Genomic DNA, 22,128 nt, shown 5'->3' with positions numbered 1-22,128 from the left:
CTCCCGGTCATCCCGCTTCATTGTTGCTAAAGCAGAAGCGTATTCTTGTGGCTCAAGTTGAACAAGTTTTCACCACATCACAGATGTACATGGCACCAAGTCTGGATTTCTAGTACCTAAGTCACCCACAAAGACAATCTCTACTATTGCCATTTCTCTCAAGCGCTGAATCCTTTGTTCTATGGTTTTCCAACAAGTTTGCTGTATATAGAGATCATCTGCACACAGATATCTTTGTGCCACACTTCTTAGGACTCGTTCCCAGAGACTATAAGGGTCAGGCCCCCTCATCATTCCTTGGTTGATAACCGGATCATGTGACAGGGATCCCAGATGCCTTGCTTCAGTGCCATCCAGAACTGTAGCCTCACCTGCAGCATCCCACAGACGGACTCACCGACTAATTACAGATTCATCAGGTCGTCGAGTGTAATCTTTTCTCAGGCCACGAAGGTCCTTCAGGGAGAAAGGTTCACCAGTGCCTTCTGATTTTTGATCAGTTGCTGGTCTTGAGGGTCCTTCCCCCGCATCGCCATTATCATCATCTACTGGCCGATCGGTTTTGGTTTTGAATTTCATACCTCTCGTGGTAGGAGCAACAGACACTGGCTTAGGCTCACTGTCTGGTTTGGCCACTGGCTTAGGTTCACTGTCTGGTTTGGCTGCTGGCTTAGGCTCATTGTCTGGTTTGGCTGCTGGCTTGGCTGCAGCCTGAGTGACTGGGGTAGCTGCTGATTTATCTGCCTGCCCTACAGTATCTAGCACCGTGCGATAAACGTACGCTAGGGCCCAGCTTATTGCAATGAGATTTTTCTCCTTAGAATCATCATAACAATTCTCTTCCAGATATTTCCCTACTTCATCTGGGTTCTGAATTTGTTCACGTGAAAATTCCCAGGCTGGGGGATCAGAAAATTTCTTCAGGGTTCGGCCCATTCTCTCCCATTCTCTACACCACTCAGGATTTCCCACACCTGAGTCTACTTCTGGGGCAGGGGTCTCGTTGGCTCCTCTGGATATCTCAGCCCTCACTCTAGAGAAGTTGCAGACCATATAGAGGAAGATTAACAGCTGAACTACCAGGAAAGTGGTATCCTTAACACTCAGGGGAAACTGGATATTCTCAAAGAGGGACATAACAGATTCAAAGGAGAAGAAGGAAATAAAAGGCTGAAAAGCCTCATCCCCTGCTCTTCCTCTAACAAACTGGGTACAATTGCTAATAAACTCCCAAAATGTGCTACTGGGACTGGGAGGCAGGGTCAGGTGAAGAAACCATAAGCCAAACATACCTGACAGAAACTTCAGTAGTTCTATGAGCTTCCTATAAATAATTATCACCGAGCCCAGCACAATAACCATTCTAATCCGTGCCCCTCTACTGTGAAAGAGGGAAAAAACAGGTATTAAAACCTAAAAAAATTCTAGGGACCAGATCCACATGAAGGTCTTCACCCCAAGAGATATTATGCATCCAAACAACATGGCTACTGACTGCTTTATCCCAATACAGAATAAATAAAACCAAAAATACAACCAACAATCAGTACAGGTTTTTCCACTTTCTCTTGCCCCGCACTGGGCGCCAAAAACTGTATTTGTCCTAGTTTAGGGCAAATTAGGGAGGAAAACTCTAAATGGGGATTTCCCCAGGGAAATGCCCCCTCCCCACCAACTGGTCCGGGAAAGGGAAAAAAATTCTTTGGAGAGAAGTGGAAAAAGCTGTTTATTTAACAGAAATTGAATAATATTAAATAATAAAACCTCTCGCTGTTCGATGGGATGGCAAGTCTAGGAAGAAAAGTCCTTTTCATGTGGTGTAGCTTGGCTCACCCAGGTTCTTATCAGTCCCTCCGGTGCTGGAAAGTGCCGAGGCCCAGGCCCCGGTGGGCCAAAGGCGTGAGCTCCCAGGGTTTGGTTGGGTGTTCAGTCCAGAGCAGGCTTGCACAGATCCAAGAAAAAAAAAGGAAAAAAACAAAGGTCCAGGGAACTCCTCTGCCTCAGCTAGCTAAAACTAACTAAAAGCCAGAGAGAAGCTCTGTCCCACTGTCTGTCCGTGCTGCCGACACCACAGTCTAGGAGCGGGATGTGTGGGAGTGATGTTTTTCTTTAACACAAACTGCGCGCTTCTTCTTCGCCCTCTCTTGCTCTCAAAGCCAGTCTTAAAGGTGCAGAACTTAATATATAACATAAACCAGACGATTTGGGATACCAGTATCATAAAGTCACTCCAGGACAACAACACTTAGCAGCATTTAAGTAAGTTTATAACTACAGCTTAACCTTACTGACAGTCCTAACTTACTTGGATATCTGAGGTACTTAAGCATCTAAGAAAGCAGTATTTCTCAGATTTGCTATAGCATAGGTTCAGAGGCATGCACCCAGACAGAAAGTCAGTGCAAGGAAGGTACCTGTGAAAAATTCCCTTCAGAGGTCAGTGAAATACTCACTTTGAATCCTTTTGCATCTCCCGATGGGTGAAGGATATGGCCTCTAAAAGTGAAGATATTGGCCCAGGATACATCGTGTTTTGGTGATCTTACAAGTATAGCAAACCTGAGGATTTGCTGGCTCTGAGAGGTGTCCCACTCAGAGGGAGATTGCTGGTCAGAGCCTGCTGCCTTCCAGGAGAGCTCAAAGGGTCTCCCTTTGGACCGCTGTTTCTAGGGTTGTAAGACAGTGGTCTTTAGTCATAACAATGTTTTATCCTGGCCATAGTTTGAGTTGGCACTTTCTTGGAAAGTGTGAGAACAGGAATGTGTCTCGGTTTAAAGACAAATTTAGGAGAAAAACACTCTGGAAATGAGTGTTTCCTCTAAAGAAAAGGATTTCAACAATCCCTTTCCACCAATTAAAAAAAAAAAAATATTAGTGGATGAAAGTGAAAATACCAACTGTTTATTGACAAGCACAGTGCCCACACAGCACGGGAAAAAAGATGAATAAATGCTAGATACTGCATTGTCAAAACTTATCCCCCCCCCCACACACACCCCCCCCACCAGAACAAAAAACCCCAAAATTCCAGGGAAAGAAAAAAAAACCACAATGTCTGGCCACATGGTAGGGAGAAAAAAAATGGTGCTGGCTCCAGTCTCAGGGAAGGAAAAAAACCCAAAGGGTTCACACAGCAGCTCCGGCAAAACAGATGAGAACCTGGTGAATCTCTGGTGTGTTTCCCCTCTTCACAGCAGATGAAGCTGGTGGATTTGGTGTCCTTTCTCTTGTTGATTTGGCTCTTCCAAGGTCTGGGGCCTGGCTGGTGCAGCTCCTTGCTGTCCCACCAGTCCCCAGCTGATTCATCTCCTGTCAGTTGTTCTCTCTGATCTTGAACCAAAACCAAACTGAACAGTTCAAGGGAAAAAAAACAAAAACTAAAGGATTGCTGTCACAGTCTCCAAGGCCAGGGAAAGGGAAAAAACCTCCTTGTCTCAGCTAACAAACACCAAGCTAAGGAAAAAAAAAAAAAAAAAAAGAGGAATGAGTCCACATGGAATGACAGATACCTGAGAGTGAGGCTTTGAAAAAGCCTACCTAAGAGCCCCAAGGCTTCCCCCTCCCCTGGACCCACCTTAAAGCTACAGCAACCATTTCTGGTCATAGAGCAGACCACCCCAAGACATTCCACCCCTTATTCCATATTGTCTGCTTAATGCCAAACATTTAATTTAATACACTTCAACTCTAAGCACACACATCTATACATATATCCATGTAACTATATACGAATAGTGACAGTGACATTCAGCAAGCAGTGGTACATAGGCATTCCAACATTACAAGCTCTTCTCATCCAAAATCAAATCCCCCTGAGGTACACAACATGCTTCCCCATTCCTCTGCATTACCCACTGTTGTGGTTTTAAAGCAATACCAAAAAAAAATCACTAAAAAAACTCACTTATTTCATGCTGTGAGATATGCATTAGAAGAAGGGCAAAACAGGCTTAAAACTTAAAAGGAATAAAGAAAGTTTATTAATAAAACTACAAGAATAAGAAATCAGAATAAAACATCCAGAAACCCTTCTTCCCCACCACTCAAACATTCCCTTGTCTACCTGACAACACAGAGACAAAACTTGGTGGTTAAAACAGTACCAACTATATAATAGTCTTTTCATCAGTCTTTGTAGAGAAAAGAAGTTTCTTTTTGTTATTCCATGGAGAGTTCTTCACAAGAAATCAGTTCTCTCATGGATTTTCAGTCCCTTGATGCCAGCCGCCTGGAAAACTCTGCTATCAGGCCCCTCCTCCCATTTCACACCACTCTGAGGTGTGTTCATGGGCCATGAACTCAAGGGGTGTCATTTTAAGGATGAGTTATTCCAAGACAAAGGTTCTCTTCATCTGTCTCTTTGATCATCTCTGGGAACAGAGGTTTTCTCTTTTTATTCTGGGGGCCACAAGTCTTCATCAACTCTCACTTCTCTTTCTCTGTTCCAGCATCTCATGGGATCACAACTACTTCACCATCTGCTCAGTTTCATCAATGGATTACCTTTGCTCAGATCTACATTTTGAAATACTTCATTCCCTCCAACATATGCTTTCATGAATTAAAGGATTTTTTCAGGACATTATTGTCCATCTCCATGGCCTTAACAAAAGAATATTTCAGCTTATTAGAGCATCTCCTCATTCTCTTCCCATCCAGAGCTTGATTCCTTCCCTCACTGACTTTGATAGTTTATGTTGTCTCTTTACATGTTGATCACTTTCTCTTCCCCTCTCTCTGGAAAAAATATTAAATCTGCAGGTCTCATCTGGGTAGTGAAAGGGTTAAAATCTGGCTCAAGATGCAGCAGGTATTCATGGTGTCGGATTTCAGCTCAGCAGGCCTAAAGCCAGGGCCCTCCTGGGAAAAGCTTCAGCCACCCTGGAGGCTTCCCGGGAGGGCTGCAACAGAGCCTGGCCCCGGGGGAAGAATCTCCGCAGGCTCCATCCCCCGCCGGGCTGCATTGGGGGGGGGGGGAGAAGGAGGGGGATGGCTTAGGTTTACAGGGTGGCGTTCACAGGTTGATCTCACTTTTCAATGGTCAAAACTACTGACAATTCTCAGAAATGGCCAGCTATTGGCCAGGAGAAAAAAGAGAAAATAAAAGCCCTCCCATCAGCCTCCAGCAGCCTTAACATCTGTGGGTGTTTTCTACTTTTTTCTTAAATGCCAATCCATCACAACCACCAAGTGCAACCAGGTCCCTGAGCAAAGAAAACCCCACAAATGGCTTTGTCTTTACTTGAGGCAGAATTCAAACATTCTTCTCTAACAAATCTCTGACATGTATTGCCGGAACCTTGTCTCGATCTGCTATATGCAGGGGCTCTGATGGGGCAGGACCTGCTCAGTTAGTTGACCCTCAGGTGTTAAGCAACCATATGGCCTTTGCTAAATGTATCTCCCAGTTTCTGAAAGTCTCCCTGCCCAGTGCCTTCAAGGTAGTTTTTAGCAGTCCTTTGCACCACTCAACTTTCCTGGCAGCTGGTGCATGGTAAAGGATATCATACGCCCACTCAATGCCATGTTCCCTAGCCCAGGTGTTTATAAGGCTGTTCTTGAAATGAGTCCCATTGTCTGACTCAATTCTCTCATGGGTACCATGCCTCCAAAGGACTTGCTTTGCATGGCCCAGGATGGTGTCCCAGGCAGAAGCATGAGGCACAGGGTACATCTCCAGCCATCCCGTGGTGGCTTCTACCACTGTGAGCATGTAACATTTGCCTTGGCAGGTTTGTGGCAGTGTGATGTAGTCAATCTGCCCAGCCTCCCCATACTTATATTTGGACCACCTTCCCTGATACTCCAGGGGTTTCACCTGCTTGGGCTGCTTGATCACAGCGCACATCTCACAATCATGGATAACCTGGGAGATACTGTCCATGGTCAAATCCACCCCTCGGTCTCATGCGCATTTATAGGTGGTATCTCTGCCCTGATGGCCTGAGGCATCATGGGCTCATCAAGCTAGGAACATCTCTCCCTTGTGTTGCCAATCCAAATCTATCCATGACACCTCTATTTTTTCAGCCTGATCTACCTGTTCATTGTTGTGGTGCTTGTCATTAGCCAGACTCTTGGGGACATAGGCATCCGCATGATGAACCTTCACAGGTAGCCTATCTACCCAGGCAGTGATGTCTTTCCACTCTTCAAGCAGCCCAGATTGGCTTTTCCCCTACACTGCCAATTGGCCTTTTTCCACCTTTCCAGCCACCCCCACAGAGCATTGGCTACCACCCATGAGTCAGTGTAGAGGTAGAGCTTTGGCCACTTCTCTCTTTCAGCAATGTCCAGGGCCAACTGGACTGCTTTGAGTTCAGCAAGTTGACTCGATCCACCTTCTCCTTCAGTAGCTTCTGCAACCTGTCGTGTGGGGCTCCATACAGCTGCTTTCCACTTTTGGTTCATCCCTACAATGCAACAGGAACCGTCAGTGAAAAGAGCACAGCATGTTTCTTCTTGTAGTAGTTGGTTGTACGGTGGTGCTTCCTCAGTGTGTGTCACCTGTTTCTGCTCCTCTTCATCAGTCAGACCAAAATTTTCACCATCAGGCCAATTTGTAATCATTTCCCAAATCCCAGGGCAGTTCGGGTTTCCAATACGGGCACACTGTGTGATGAGGGCAATCCATTTACTCCATGTGGCCTCAGTGGCATCAGAGCCTAAGAGCCCCAAGGCTCCCCTCTCCCCCAGACCCACCTTAAAGCTATAGCAAACATTTCAGGGCATAGAGCAGATGGTCATGGAATAGGAAATCACCCCAAGACAAAATATTATGCCATTCAGGCAAGAGGAATACTTTCCAAGGCTGATCATAAGGAAAACAGGAGCTTGTTAGCAATTCCTGGGAGCAGACAGTATTTCTGATAAGCTCAGAAAGAGCTGAACCCAGGTGCTGTTTTCAAGGCCAAAGTCTAACAAGTATTTCTCAGATCACACTGCAGCCTGGAAAGGAGGAGGAGGTGGGGAGAATGCACCACCACAATAAGTTACTAAGAGGACTTGATATGGTCCCTTCCATTTCTCCTGGATTGGTCAAAAATTCCAGGTTCTGACACACACCATATCTCCTGGTTGGAAAGGATGTACATTCGAGTCTAGTCCCAATGATCTGTTGATAACAATGTGCCTTTTAAGGCTTAAAAGAGTCATTCCCAGTGGTATTAAATATTAATTTCAACAAAACTTTTGAGACTTCCCTTGCCTTGTTGGTGCAAGATTGGAAAGATTCTGGCCATCCAGAAAAAGTGTTTGGATTCTCCCACTCAAAAGCAAACAATTTCTAACTATCTGGGTCAAGAGGTATTATAGAAAAAGGCATCCTTAAAACTGAGCACTGTGAACTCCCTTTTCTGTGTATTCCCCTTTCAGTGATGTCAAGAGTGTGTACAGATTAGCTGCTACTGGATGAATTTCAAGTACTATTTCATTAATGGCCCTTAAATCTTGTACCAAATAAATATTCCCCATTTTGCTTTTTTGCTTTTTAACTTGTAATATTGATGTATTATATTCTGATTCACACTCCTTCCATTACTCATATTCTAAAAAATTTTCTATAAGCTTCTCCAACTTTTTCCTTGCCTCACAATTGGATATTGTTTTTGCATTACTGGTTTGGCTTCAGATTTGAGAGTAATCCTCACCAGTTTGGCCACATTTGATCATCCAGGCATCTCAGTTGCCCATGCCAGTGGGGTTACAGCATTCTCTAACTCCTCTGGGATTTCTTCCACCTCATTTAATTCCTGTAGCATAAAAATCTTTGCCTCAGTGGCTTTTGATTTGGGTATTTGAATTTGTATCTCCCCATCCTGGAAAGTTATTTGAGCATTCAATTTTCCCAATAAATCTCTCCCCAACAAGGGGATTGAACATTCAGGTTTATACAAGAATTGGTGTGTCCCCCACCATTTTCTTAATTTAAATAGCAATAGTTGTATAAAAGGCCTGTTCTTTTTCCTCTGTGTCACACCCATAACACTTACCAAGCTAAATTTTCCTCTGCATGTATTCGGTACCAAATGAGCTGCTCTTGTATCAATTAAAAAATTTATATTTTTATTCCCCAGAAATAATGTAACTAGAAGCTCAGGTGAGGATGATTCCCTCGATCCCCTTCAGGGAAATTCTTCATCTTTGCTTAAGGTCATGAGCTTGATGGTTTGAAGAGACAGGTTTTGGTTTCCTGTCTGATATCCCCATACCTTTTCCAATGTCCCCCTTCTTTACAAATTGCCGAAGTGTACTTCAGCCACCAATTATTACAATACAAAATGTCAAAGTATACTTCAGCTACCAACTATTACAATACTCAACCAATTGTTTCTGAGTGAGGGGTCCTGTGTTTGGTATGGTTTATTATCCCATATAATTTTGGGGGGTTTTGTTCTGTTTTTTGTTTCCGGGGTGGCTACTGACCCCTTCCCCTCCCTGCCCATCGTCCCTGGCTCTAGGAGTATCACGATGAGTGGGAGCCAGGCCGGGGTTTTGGGAGAGAGATGGGGGCAGGGCAAGGGGCAGCACCTTCCTTCCAGCTTGCTGCTTCTGAGGTTTCCTGCTACAGCTCCTTTTGCTATCCAGAGGGGGCACCAGGATTGGCTTCCACTGTGATTTTGTAAAGGAAGCTGCTTTCACATCCCTTCTGCTACCACGCCCACCATTGTCCACGTGAGAGAGATGGCTGAACTTGCACCACGGCCCCCCCTGCAACCGTAGGAGAATCATTGTACCCCCCTGTCAAGCTGGGGAGCCAACAGCGCCCCTGCCAGCTGTGACCAGAACTACACCAGAGGGGAAAGTGCTTGGCAGCCAAGAGAAGGCTATTAATGGGTTTCTGGTTCTGTTTGTTGTTGCTGCCATTGTTGTTGTTTGTTTGCCTTCTTATACATATTAGTAAAGAACTGTTATTTCTTTTGTCATATCTTTTCCTAAAAGCCCCTTCATTTCAAAATTAAAATAATTCAGAGTGAAGGGGGTCATATTTTGCCTTCCAAGAGAGGCTCCTGCCTTCCTTGGCAGATACCTGTCTTTCAAACTAAGACAGGTCCTCCCACAATTTTTCCCCAATGTTTTAATATGTATCTGTCGTGGTTTTAAACTAGTAACAAAAAATTACTTATTTCTTGCTGTGAGATATGGATTAAAATAAGAGCAAAACAGGCTTAAAACTTAAAAGGAATAAAGACAGTTTATTAACAAACTACAAGAATAAGAATACTAGAATAAACTTTCAGAAAACCCTTTTACTTCCCACTACTTGACTATTTCTTTGTACACATAGCAACATAGAGACAAAAACTTTAGAATCTTAGTGGTCAAAAACAGTCTTAATTTCTAGAGTCTTTTCATCAGTCTTTGTAGAGAAACAGAAGTCTCTTTCTGCTAATCTATGGAGTTTTTAGAGTTCACTCCTCCCATTCTACACCACTCTGAGGTGTGCATGGGTCAAATGAGTCCAGGGATGCCATTTTTAAGGATAAGTTATTCAAAGGTAGAAGTCGTCTTCATTTGTTTCTGTGAGCCTTCCTGGAAAACAGCCATCCCCTTGCCCCTTCAAGGCTTTAAAATTTTCACTTTATTCATTTCCAGCAACTCACAGTATCACAACTACTCTCTCTTTTCTCTAAAGTCCACACTTTAAATACTCTATTCCTCCCATACTCTAGTCATGAATTAAAGGAGTCTTTTAATTACTACTGTCCATTTCCATAGCTGTAACAGAAAGACATTTCAGCGGCAAGCATCTTCTTTTTCTCCCTTTCTTATTTAAACTTAACTCTTTTCTTCACTGTTTTTGGTGGTTTTATGATGTTTTTACATGTTGATTGTCTCTCTCTGTCTTTCTGGGAAAAAAGAGTAGTCTGTATGTTTATCTAGGCAGTAAAAGAATTAAAAAGCTTTAGAAAGCTACAAGAGTTCATAGTGTCAGGTTTCAGTCCAGCAGCAGAAACTGAAAACCAAGCTCGGCTGACCAGCTCTGCTTCTCCCCCCCACCCTTCCCTGCGGCCTCGTTCCGGCCTGGAAGGGGGGGGGAAAGCCAAGACAGAGCCTGTTACCTCGTCAGAAGTCGGAAATCAAAGAGAGCGAGAGAGCTCTGAGTGTACTTCTTAAGGGGGTGTTTACAAGTTGAATTCACTTTTTAATGGTCAGATCTGCTGTCAATTCTTGGAAATGACTGATAATTGGTCAGGACGAAAAACTCCCATCAGCCACCAGCAGCTTCACTTCCCCTCTTTCCAATCTGTCTTAAAGGTAAAGCTACCCCATGACAGTATCCCAGGGGGGATTTTTCCAAAATGCCCCCTCTTCACTCGATGATCCATTCCCCATTTAAACCATGTGGTATTCCAAACCAATTACTATTCTATCAGCTCCTAGAATGGACCTTCTCTGTTCCCACCTTAGGTACCTTTAAACTTAACCCTGTGAAGCTTTTGTTGCACCTTATGTGCAGGTAAACACCTTTAAAGTAAAGAATGCCTTTATCTTACCAGGGGTCTTGCTCTGATTTCCTTTGGTTCAGGTACTGCATGTTCTCCCCAAGAATCCCTCAGTGTTGGCTGAAGGTTCTGCAATCCCTTGGATCAGTTGAATGTCAGGACTAGGTCCTATAACTAGAGGTTATAACTATACTAGGTTGCCAAAACTTACCAAAAATCAGTAAAAAAAAACCCTTCTTAACACGAATGTAGCATTAATAAGCAGGTACTCTTTATTTGGCTGGATGTATGTTGGGGAGAATGAAGCAGGGAAACCTTTTGAATATGATTGTTTAGCAAAAGATTCTGAAAATATGAAGCCTAGAATCAAAGTAGAAATGAAAGCTTGCTTTGAGTCATAAGATGCTGAGTACTAGTTACTATATGACCAAAGAACAATAGCCTAGCCAGCTAAAGGAGAATCCCTGATGATGAAATATTGAGAGTCCACCAGCTCTTTACCAGTCTTCACAGAAGTAATTGTGAATGCCGTTTATTTCTATCTTTAGCACACCTTTTATAGGGTTCTACAGGGTCTGCAGGCAGAGCAAGCTACTATTGGCTAACACACACAGTTTACATTTTTTCTCTTACACACAGGGATATTGTTTTGCTTTACTCTCTCTTCTGCATGAAGGTTTCAAGGACTTTAGCCCTTAATATCACGACTTATTTCAAAGGCTGGTTTGTGCATACAGGCCTTTACTAATATATAAAATATAGCAACAATGAAACAATGTCCTTCTGCAGATAGAGAATCCAAAGGTCAAGCAGCAAGGGAAGAATTTGTAAAGCTTTTAGAGTTTGAAATGTAACACTATATGGTAATGTAGTAGTTCCTATAGGCTATATGTAAATTCTTTAGGGGGTGTATCTCATAGTGATTGGTTACTGGGAATTAGAATATTCACTATAGAAAGACATGTATTGTAACAGGAACTTTGCGCTCTTACTCTTACTCTTCCCACCCTCTTGTTTTCTCCCCATGCTCATTTTCTCCCCTCTCTCTCTCCCCTCTCTTGCTCTCCCCACTCTCTTAGCTCCCTTGTGTTCCCTCTACTCTTGTTTCCCCCTCTCTCCTAAGCCTGCCTTGTTCTCCCCGCTCTCCCTCATGCTCTCTTGATTCCTCCCTCCCCCTCTTTAACCTCTCTTCTCCTGCTCTCCCCGCTCCACTCTGTCTCCCTCCCTGACCATGAGTGCGCCGCGGCTGGCAGCGGATATGGGTCTCTCCCTCTCTTTACCCTTATAATAAATTGCTTATACCTGAACAGCTTGACCCTGGAGAAGTCTCTCACCGCGAGTGAGTGTTTTGTACAACAATAGATGTAGAAGGGGATATTTCCTCTGAAAATTGTGCATGCTGAGTACAGAAAAAAATCATGTTTATATACTATATTTTACATACACATTCATTGATTTTCCTGGAATAAACACACATATGATAACCATTTCCCTAAAATCATTAACATATGTTCCCTCCCCTTTATGCATGCATTCTTCTGTCCTGGGGGTCTCTTTGGTGGTCCCTGGTGGTTGGTGACCCCAAAATCATACCTAACCACCTGGTAAACTAGTAAAAGTTGGCACAACTGGGCTGGTTGCTTTCCAGTTTTTCTTCTTACAGAATAAACATTGTGCATTTCCATAGGCCAGTGGGTTTTGAAGAATAAGCATTGTATTAACCCAACAGGTGCAAACAACTTTTCACCTGGCAACTTTAACTTTCTCAGTAGTTGTTGATACTGATTGTATGCTTTTAGAATTCCCTTCTCTAAGGACACACATTGAAGTTCCCAGTTCTCCTGCCTTTACAAAAAAAACATTAGAGAAAATTTTTATTGAAATATCAAAGCCTGTGCCCAATATGTGCCTGTGTGTAATGCACACACCTACACTCACACAGTGCATGTTACTGTCTTAACCAGTGGGGGCAGGAAGGGAGAAAAGGATGTAAACATGAAGAAATAGAGAAATTAGTAGGACATATAGTGTAGGTGCTGCTTATCTCTGTGGCAGAAAGAATGGCAATGAAGCTTCTTCCAGCTTCTGAACTGATAAAAGCCTGGAAGTAGACAAATGGACAAGATTGGAGGAGATGCTTATTTTTTGTTTGTAACTCTTTCTTCCTAGCTGTGTGTGGTGTTTTGTTTGGTGGTTTGTTTTGGAGGTTTGTGGGTTTTTTCCTTTCCCTTCAGTAAAAGAGTGGTTATTTGTCATATCTCTAATCAACATGGCTTAGTAGCATTTCTTCCAAACTTTAAATACTGACATGAGCACAATATCTTAGTGGAATAGTCAGCTATATTAATTTGACAGCTCATTCTGCAGTGGTCGGGGGAGAGAATCACTGTAATAATACAGCTTAAACTTTGCCTGACTCTTGGCTTTTTTCTTTTTTTTTTTTAGGTGAAACATGGAATCCATTGAAGTTGCATTACCAATTGCGAAATGTCCGTGAACGGTTAGCAAAAAATCTAGTGGAAAAAGGTGTACTGACTACAGAAAAACAAAACTTCCTTCTTTTTGACATGACTACACACCCTCTCACCAACAACAACATCAAACAGCGCCTCATTAAGAAGGTTCAAGAAGCAGTTCTTGACAAATGGGTGAACAACCCTCACCGCATGGAGAAGCGCTTGCTGGCACTTGTTTATTTAGCCCATGCCTCAGATGTTTTGGAGAACGCTTTTGCCCCCCTTCTGGATGAGCAGTATGATTTAGCCACGAAGAGAGTGCGGCAGCTTCTGGATTTAGACCCTGAGGTTGAATGTATGAAAGCCAACATGAATGAGGTTCTATGGGCTGTTGTAGCAGCTTTCACAAAATAACTGCATTCAGACCAAAGTGTTCTCTCTTCCTTCATGTAAACTAGTTGTTTCTCTTTTATTGACTATTCATGTTTTCTGTAATTTGTACCTTTTCACATGATAAATCAATTCTTGTTTAATAGAAATTATGTGGTGAATTCCCTCCTTCTCTATCTGTATACAGGATTCTTCTGGTACAAAACACCTTCCCATTTAAAAACAACAGAAAAAGTTTTTACTGCCATATTGGCATTCTAATTCCTATTCAGTTTTGAGTTATCTGAAATACTTTGTTTAGTCTATTTTTCATCTTACTGTTATTGAAGTGGTTTAACATGGAAAATACCTCAAGAAGGAAACGTGCATGCAGCTGGATCACTAGTCTCAGCTGACACAGATGTGTGCATGTATCAATGCTTCTGCAGTACAACTCCTAACAGATTGAAAAAGGGCCTTTTAAAATCACCAAAGCTTCATGTTGAAGTATCTTTCAAGACATTTTATAGACAGATGTTGTTTCAATTATATCTAACAAAATTAACAGCAAAAATGCCATTAAGCAGCTTTTTCAATAGTTTCTGTAAAATACCCCATAAATTTTACTTTTCATGAAAGTCTCTTGCATACTTATGTTTACATTAAAATGATATGAGTCATAAGGCTAGAGTTGAAAGGTCCAGTTTTTTCATAAACCCATTTTGGGATGAGATGCATTCCATTATATTGTATATATAGTTCAAATTGTAAATTAACAACTGCCCCATCTTAGTATTCTGCAAGTTTTACACCTGGTGTCCCGAATTTGCCATTAGCCATTTCATGGAAAAAAAAAAGCCTCCTATAAAGAGCATGTATATGAAAGCTGTTTGTTTCCAGTGTCTACAGAGTTTGCCATCCAGGTATTCTAAGTCTATGCATTGTCTTTGAGAATTACTGTATAGAAAGTGACCGCTTTCTATCATCATATCATCATTTGTACATTTTTTTTCTTCTCTTCTTTTCCCCTATTGTATGGAAGAGGCTTGTGGCTAGTACAATTCTTGACTGCAATTTTTATGTTTGTACACAAATTAATATTTGTCTCAAACTTCTCAATCTATTTTACACTTCAAAAACAAAAAGTTCTAGTAGGTGTTGCATTTAAATGGTTAGCAAGTAATGACTGCAGTTCAGATTATTAAAATTTCTGTAATGGGATGCTGTGCTATATTTAAATTTTTTATATAAAATTATGCTGATTCACACACTATTGTAAAAAATATATATATAAGACTTTGTCTTTTAAAAAATGTGTTGCCTTTTTGCCACTGCTTGTTATCTCCCATTTGTTTCACAGTGCAAATATTCATTGAACAAATTAAGCATCAATCTATGTATTTCTTTTTCTCATAACAATGAAGATTTATGGTGGGGCTTACAGGTGTCTAGAAACTTTTTTTGGTTAATATTCAGAGTAAGAATACTAGATAGTATATAACTTTAGAGTAGAAATTTAAGAGATCCCTTAGTCTGTATACTAGCTTTTTACTTACAGCAAATAAACTATGATCGTAAAAGTGCCTGAAACAGAGCAAGCATGTCATTTTTTTGCTGTTGTTGCTAATTAGAAAGGTTTTATTGCTTAACTGAAAGCTTTAGTTAATACTCTTCTTAGAAAGAAAGAGTTTATATTAAGTAGATCAAACTGACCTAATCAGCAGTGTCATTCAGATCTGCAGGATTCATGGCTGGGTCAGACTCAGTTAACTTGTGAGTGTTCAGTTATGTCTGCCATAGGTAGGCCTCTTTTATCTTGAGCAGAACTCTACAGCCTCATCTGTGACTGGACTTCAAATTTTGCACCTAATTTTAAATAATTTAAATGGTCAAGTAGTTGACTTAAAAATGTAACTTAAATTCATCATACCTATAGAACCTTTTTTAAAATAAAGATTTAAAAAATATAGTCCTTAAGATTTAGTGGCACACTGTTCTTTCATTTCTTGAATTATGTTTCTTTATAAAAATTAAAGTATAATGTAAGGCATTTCAAACTTTGGTTTATAAATAAAAAGATAAAGAGTGTTCTCCTAGGTGTAAGATGCTGTGTTTAAAACTTTGATGAGTTTGGGCATGATCTTTGGACATTTTATTTCAAATATTTTCAAAATGTGATTGTTTTAAGTGGAGGAAAAAGAATGTTGCTTTGTTACTCATATATGTGAAAACTTACAGAATACTTTCTGTACTTGATAGTATATGTTAACTCTTTGCTTTCATTGTCTCTCTCTCCTGTGATCTGTTTTCTCATTTTCTGATGCTGTTTAAGAGGAGAGAAAATTAATTAGGCAGAAAAATCAGAAAAAAAAAATAGTGGAGTATTTCGGAGCAAGTTGAATGCACAAAACTTTTAAAACGGCTTTGAAAATCTAAGCTGCTTGAAACATTGTGAAAAACGATGTTCACTGTTTTGGTAAATTTTAAAAGGTTTAATAAAAAAAAAAGACAATAGGAGACAAAGACAATAAAGCAAAGGGTTAAAACGGCAGGGTGCTTGGCACTCTGCCAAGAGCACACCTGGTGTTTTGAAAACACCCTTTATATACCATTTTGATTGCATCAACTTGATGCATATTCATAGACTTTATGCATATCCAAACTTTTCCATTAACTAGTTTACATCTTCCAGGAACTATTTTGCATGGCCACTCCTTGGATCTGCCTTTTTAGAGCATGCGCATTTCTTGGCTTGCGGTTTTAATTCCCTTCTTATCATCTTTTAATTTGGGCTTTGGCTCCTTCTTTCCATAGGCAGTGAGTGTTGATAGCAGCCAGGTCCCCATCATCTGTTCACTGGAGGTTACCCTAACCGGCAGGCAGTTCAAGCATACTGTATCGACTATTACCACTTATGCCTAAATTTTTGCTAATAGCAGGAGAGAAAAAACTACATTCACACAGCAAAGCCATTCTAACATTATACATATAACATTCATCTTAATACTTGTGAAAAGCCAATATTATAATATGTATTTATAACAATTATTCAAACTAAAAGTATCTTTCATAGTCCCTTTTCTGTCCTCTCATCTTCATTCTGTCATGTTCCTGCTGGGTTCATGTTGCATTAACACCCTACCTCACTGGAAAGGACTCTCACCATTTACTTGTGTGCCTCAGGAGAAAGCCTGGGACCTCAAGCATTCCCCCTCTGAGGGGGTCTCTCCTGCTTCAGGAACCAAGTTGCCCCTGCCCAGCCCCACCGCTTCATTGCCCCCACTCTGGGGTTTTCACTACACTGTAACCCCACACTCCCTGCCTGCCAGGACACACTGCAACATACTAGTAAAGAACTGTTATTCCTTTTCCCAAATGTTTGCCTGAAAGCCCTTAATTTTAACATTATAATAGTTTGGAGGAAAGGGGGTCATATTCTCCCTTCCAAGGAAAGTTCTCACCTTCCATAGCAGACACCGGTCTTTCGAACCAAGACACCCAGTAACAGCCTTTTCTTGGCTGTCAAGCACCTTCCCCTTTGGTGTAGTTATGGTCACAGCTGGCAGGGGCACTGATTGCTCCCGGCTGGGCAGGGCAGGTGCGATGATTCCCCACGGCTGCAGAGGGCACTGTGGCACGAGCTCAGATGCCTCTTCGTGTGGGTAATGGTAGGCACACCGCTGGGAGGGATAAAAAGGGCTTCCTTTACAATCTCACAAGGGTAGCCAATCCCAGTGCCTCTCCAGATGGCGAAACGGGCTGTAGTGGGAACCTCAGAGCAGCGGCTGGAATGGCAGAGGCAGGCAAACCCAGGGTAGCAAACGAAATGTAGCAGAAACTCTGCATCTATAGCAGGAGCCACAGGGTGACCCACTAGGCAGGAGGTGCTGGGTTACAGTGTAGTAAAAAAACCACAGTGGGACTGGGCAGCAGCAGTAGCCAGACTCCTGAACACTGCCGGGGGAGGCTCGCTTGGAGGGGGGAGGGGGCTCAGGGTGCTGGGATTTTCCCTGAGGCACCCGAGTAGATGGAGAGGGTCCTTTCCAGTGAGGTATGGTGTTAATAAGGTCCCACTGTAATGGGCGCTCGTACGAGCAGAGCCTCACTCACGCTAGAAGACAGTAGCTGATGAGGCTCCACAGTGGTGGTGAATTATTCCCACAGCAACCACAGCCTGTCTCCCCTTCAATCCTGAGAGCGACAGAGAGAGAGAGAGAGAGAGAGGGAGAAAGAGAGAGAGAGAGAGGGAGAAAGAGAGAGAGAAGCTGAGCCCAGCCCCTCAGCCCCCAGCCAAAGTCTCCTGGTATGTCTGCCCTTCCCAAGAGAAACCTCTCAGAGAATGCAGCCAGCTCCACCCCTTCCTCCTCCCCTCAGCCATGTCTTTTGGTCTTTTAAGTATTGGTCGTTTTCGTCTCTTAGCTACAAATGGGACAAAATTCCCTGAGAGAATGAAAAAAAGAAAGACAGAAGCCAAGTCCAGCCCCTCACTCCCCAGCCAAAATCTCCCGGTATCTCTGCCCTTCCCAAGACAAAGCCCCCCAGCTAAGATAGTGCCTCCAGCTGCACTCCTACCCCTCCCCTTTGGCTGCATCTTTTGTCTCTCTTAAGTACCAGTCATTATTGTCTCTTAGCAACAAATGGGACAAAATTCCCAGAAAGAAAGAAAGGAAAAAAAATTTAAAAAGGGAAAAATCCTAACCTCAAACAGCCACAACACTTAGAGGTTCCAAGCTAAGTTTTGCTCCACGTATTACGTACCGAGTAAGTTGCTTCTGTATCTATTAAAATATTTACCTTTTCATTACCCGTCAATAATGTAACCAGGGGCTCAGGTGAGGATGACTCCCCCTCTCCCCTTCAGGGGAATTCTTCATCTTCACTTAGGGTCATGAGCTTAATGGTGAGAGGAATGACAGGTTTGTCTTTACAAACAAGCTGTGGGTCAGTTGATAAGGTGTACTATCAGTGAGAGACGACAGAAACAATGGGATGGATTCCAGTAGAAGATCAAAGGGACACTAAAAGAACACTATGAATTCTATAAAAGTTAAGAAGGGATTATGCATGGCGGGGGGGGGGGGGGGGAAGGTATCACCGCCGGTATCAGGCGTTCCGGGAAGTCTGTACCTCTCAAGTACCTCAGCCTATGGGGAAAGAGAGAAGGGACAAGCGGCCGGGAATTAGGATAAAAAGGAGGCTGCGCCCTCCAAGAATTTGAGAGACCCCAGGGGAATGCCCCATGGCCTCTCCCTTTATTCGAATAAAGAAAAAGGACTCCTCTGTCTCCTTTTTGGACATAAACCTCTGGTGTTTGTGGATTAATTTTCCTGACAATTTTTGGGGGCTCGTCCGGGATATTTCCACCGTCCGGGGCGGCAGGCAGTGAGTGGAGCTGAAGGCGCGCCTCACCCAGTTTCGGTGATCAGCTCCCCTTGGTGGCGGCCAGCACCGGGCGATCGATTGGGTTCCCGAGACTGTCCAGGAGACAGACGAGTGGCGGACCAGGGGGGTCCGTGAAGAGTCCACAGGGAAGGACCACTGAAAATCTCACCGGTGAGTAAAATGGGATCTTCGGGGAGCAAGCCTGGGAGGGCACCCAGGGAGGGTAGCACAGGCTAAACAGGGCGCCCATGGAGGGTAGCACAGGCAAGCCTGGGAGGGCACCCATGGAGGGTAGCACAGGCTAAACAGGGCACCCATGGAGGGTTGCAAGGGTACAGCCGGGAAGGGGTCTCGGCAAAAGGGATGACGATCCCACAATACCCCCGGAGAGTCCCTTGGGGAGAATGCTGAGATCTTGGGACAGATTATGCATTCACACAGAAGTAACTATAGAGATGATGGTGAAATATTGTTATTATGTATGGCCAGAGTATAAGTTGCCAAATGGACTTATATGGCCACCTTAGAAAATTCATTTGTGTTGAGTTCTGTGAAGGTGTCTAGAGGAGAGCTGGAAAAGATGGATTAAAAGAGAATGTGGATTAATGTGGTTTGTACGGGCAGCAGGAGATGGATGGATTGTGTTAGTGTGCTGGAACAGAATTGGTTAATAAAGAGTGTGGAGAGATGTGGTTGAAGCAGGAACCAGCAGTGGAGGAGCAGGACCAGGAGCACAGGCTGGGGGCCTGTGAGGCTGCTGGGACTCAGCACTGGGCAGTGCCTGACCCCACCGGCCCCGGGCAGGGGCAGCAGCAGCTGCCGGCCCTTTGAGGCTGCGGGACGCCCTGGCCGCCTGTGGTGCTGCCGGCCGTGCCCACCGGGAACACTGGAGCAGGGAGGAGCTGTTTGGACAATGTGGCAGGACAGGAACTGGCTCTGGTATTTGGTGTGTGGTAAATAGAGTGAGCACAAGGAGGAAAGGCGAAGGTGATGGCCTTTTTCAGGCCAAAGAGGGAAAAACCGCAAGGTCCAAGGGGTCCCCCGGGACAGAGAGGACGGGATCAGGCACAAGGAAGTAGCAGAAGCTTTCTCTCCCCAGCAGGGGAGACCCAAGCCAAACAGCGGCTGGGAAAGGATCAGTGTGCTGTCTTCAGGGCGTAAGACACTGAAAACGGCAATGTCTGCAAAAAAGCCAAAAACAGCTGGATTGTCGAGAAAGTCCAGAAGATAAGATAAATGGATTGTTAAGAGTGTCAAAGGCTCTCATTATATCCACCAACCTAGAGCCGTTGTCAACTTTTAAAGTGAGTCTGGATCGAGGAGAGGTGTGTGTCTTAGTAAAAACAAAGACCTCTCGATTCACCTTAATTTTTATCCCTGAGGGGGAAAATTGTCTAAAGAATTTTTTTGATCGTTCAAAAGAGTTGTGAGAATTGTGGTTTCTTCTGGGTGCTCAGAAGTTTGAACACATCTTTCTCTGAAAGAATTGTAAAAATTGTAGTAAATTAATTTGAAGATTTAATTAATTTGTCTACATGAAGTTTTGTGCGGAATGGCTCCAGTTTGGAGGGGACCACACCCCTCTGCTTTTTGTATGTTTTGTTGTAAAAAGCCAAAATTGGCAAATTTCAGTTATAAAGCCAATGCTGCAAGTCATACCTTGTAGAGAACACGCCCACCACTCTGTAGTTTGTTGTAGCCTTAAAGCAAATTCTGTAGCTACAACCTTGTGAAAATAGTGTCCTATGGAAGGCCTGGGTATTTGTCATGCACTTCCTCTGTGGAAGTTATGGGAAAACTTTAAAGGAAAGTATCTTGTTTCTTTCCTTAATAAAAGTTTTAAATGTTAAAGGTTATAAAATGTTATAAATATTAAAGTTTCCTTAATAGAAGTTAATTTGTTAGTCACCTCCATATACCTAGGATGGACTTGATGCAAAAAATTGAGATGGAGAGTGGTTAGTTACTAAAAAATAGAGAAATGTAATGTAATTAGCTTGAAGCAGTAGCATTACTTGCTGCTGAACTAAATCATGTTTATACAAAGTCACCTGTTTTGTTTAAGCAAACTTCACAAAAGAAAAATGTTAAGAGAGTTTGCTCCACCCTCAAAAGTTAAGTTGTTGCAGTATGTGCATGATTTGCTGTTATCAAGAGAACAGGAGGAGAAGTCGTGCAAAAGAAATTTTGGTTCAAGAGCATGGGAGAACACAGAGACCTGTTAACTATCTTCCTAAAATGTTAGACCTGGTAGCCAGAAGCTGGCCCCATTGTTTGCAAAACTGTGCAGCCAAAGCTCTGATGGTGGCTGAGGCCCGAAAGCTGACAAGGGGGGGTTATCTGATTGTTAAAGTTTCACACCAGATTAAAGCTTTGTTAGCTAAGAGAGCCTCTAAGTAGATGACCAGCTCTCGGTTGTTACAATATGAGATGTGTCTATTAGAACAGGAAGATTTAGAATTTAAAAGCAGGAAAAGTTTTAACCCAGCCTCCTGTTTGAATGGCCCTGAGGAGGGGAGCCAAGGCAAATTCCATGATTGTATTCAAGTAATAGATCTGCAGACTAGAGCAAGGAATAATGTGCGAGACATTCCATGGCCTGAAGAAGAAAACGTGTTTATTGATAGGTCTTCAAGAGTGATAGAAGAAAGACGCAGAGCTGTATGCTCTTGTGAGTGCCTGTAAATTATATCGAGACAAGACAGTAAATGTTTTTACTAATTCTAAATATGCATGTAGTGTAATACATGCATTTAAGAAACTGTGGAGAGAAGTTTATTAACCTGCAGAAGAAAAACGTTAGCTCATGAGAATTTAATCTCCCGCCTGTTGGAGGTGGTGAATTTGCCAAAAGAAGTAGCAATAATGCGCATTAAAAAGCACCAGGCAGGGTACTCAAAAGAGGCAAGGAGAAGCAGACTGGTTGATGAAGAAGCAAAAAGCTGCATTGTTGCCGGAAGTTTCTAAGATATTTCCCTTGCTCCCAGTGGCTGCCCCCTTGCCAGAAAGGTTGTCTTTTTCACTGAAGGACCTTGAGATAGTTGTGGAGAGTGAGGCAGAGGGAAAGGGAGGTAGTTAGTTTGCAAAGGGATAGTGAGCAGATGCCGAGAGTTCCGACATCGCAGTTGTTAAAGCAGCTTCATGGGAGAAGTGCCGAGGCTCCCGAGGGATGGCAGAGACCTTCCTCAAGATGTATGTTGCTGTGGGTCTTTTTGTTCTAGCAAAACGAGCTGTTGATGGTTGTTTAATTTGTGCTAAGACAAATAACAAAGCTACAAAGAAACTGGCCAGGGGTGGAAGGCCTTGGGCCGTACGTCCCTTCCAAAGATGCCAGGTAGATTTTACTGAGATGCCCCGGGTGGAGAAATTTAAATATCTTTTGGTAATAATATGTCAATTAACAGAATAGCCAGAAGCCTTCCCTGCTGTTTCAGCAACCACAGGGTCAGTTATTAAAGTATTCCTGGAACAAATAA

At 42.9% G+C, this 22,128-nt stretch overlaps 1 protein-coding gene across 1 annotated transcript in view; it reads left to right on the top strand.

Moving 5' to 3' along the window:
- Positions 1-17,976, top strand: part of LOC131592510 (Golgi phosphoprotein 3-like) — a 147,093-nt gene extending 129,117 nt beyond the window's left edge. The window contains exon 4 of the mRNA XM_058864073.1: positions 12,891-17,976. Coding sequence (XP_058720056.1) covers positions 12,891-13,315 — 425 coding nt within the window. The 3' untranslated portion in view covers positions 13,316-17,976. The remainder of the gene's footprint in view (positions 1-12,890) is intronic.
- Positions 17,977-22,128: the final 4,152 nt, after the last annotated feature.

The sequence above is a fragment of the Poecile atricapillus genome, chromosome W (genome assembly GCF_030490865.1).
Source record: "Poecile atricapillus isolate bPoeAtr1 chromosome W, bPoeAtr1.hap1, whole genome shotgun sequence".
In the NCBI taxonomy this organism is placed as follows: Eukaryota; Metazoa; Chordata; class Aves; order Passeriformes; family Paridae; genus Poecile; species Poecile atricapillus.
The sequence above is the reverse complement of the archived record's forward strand: the minus strand, read 5'-3'. Positions and strand labels throughout refer to the sequence as shown.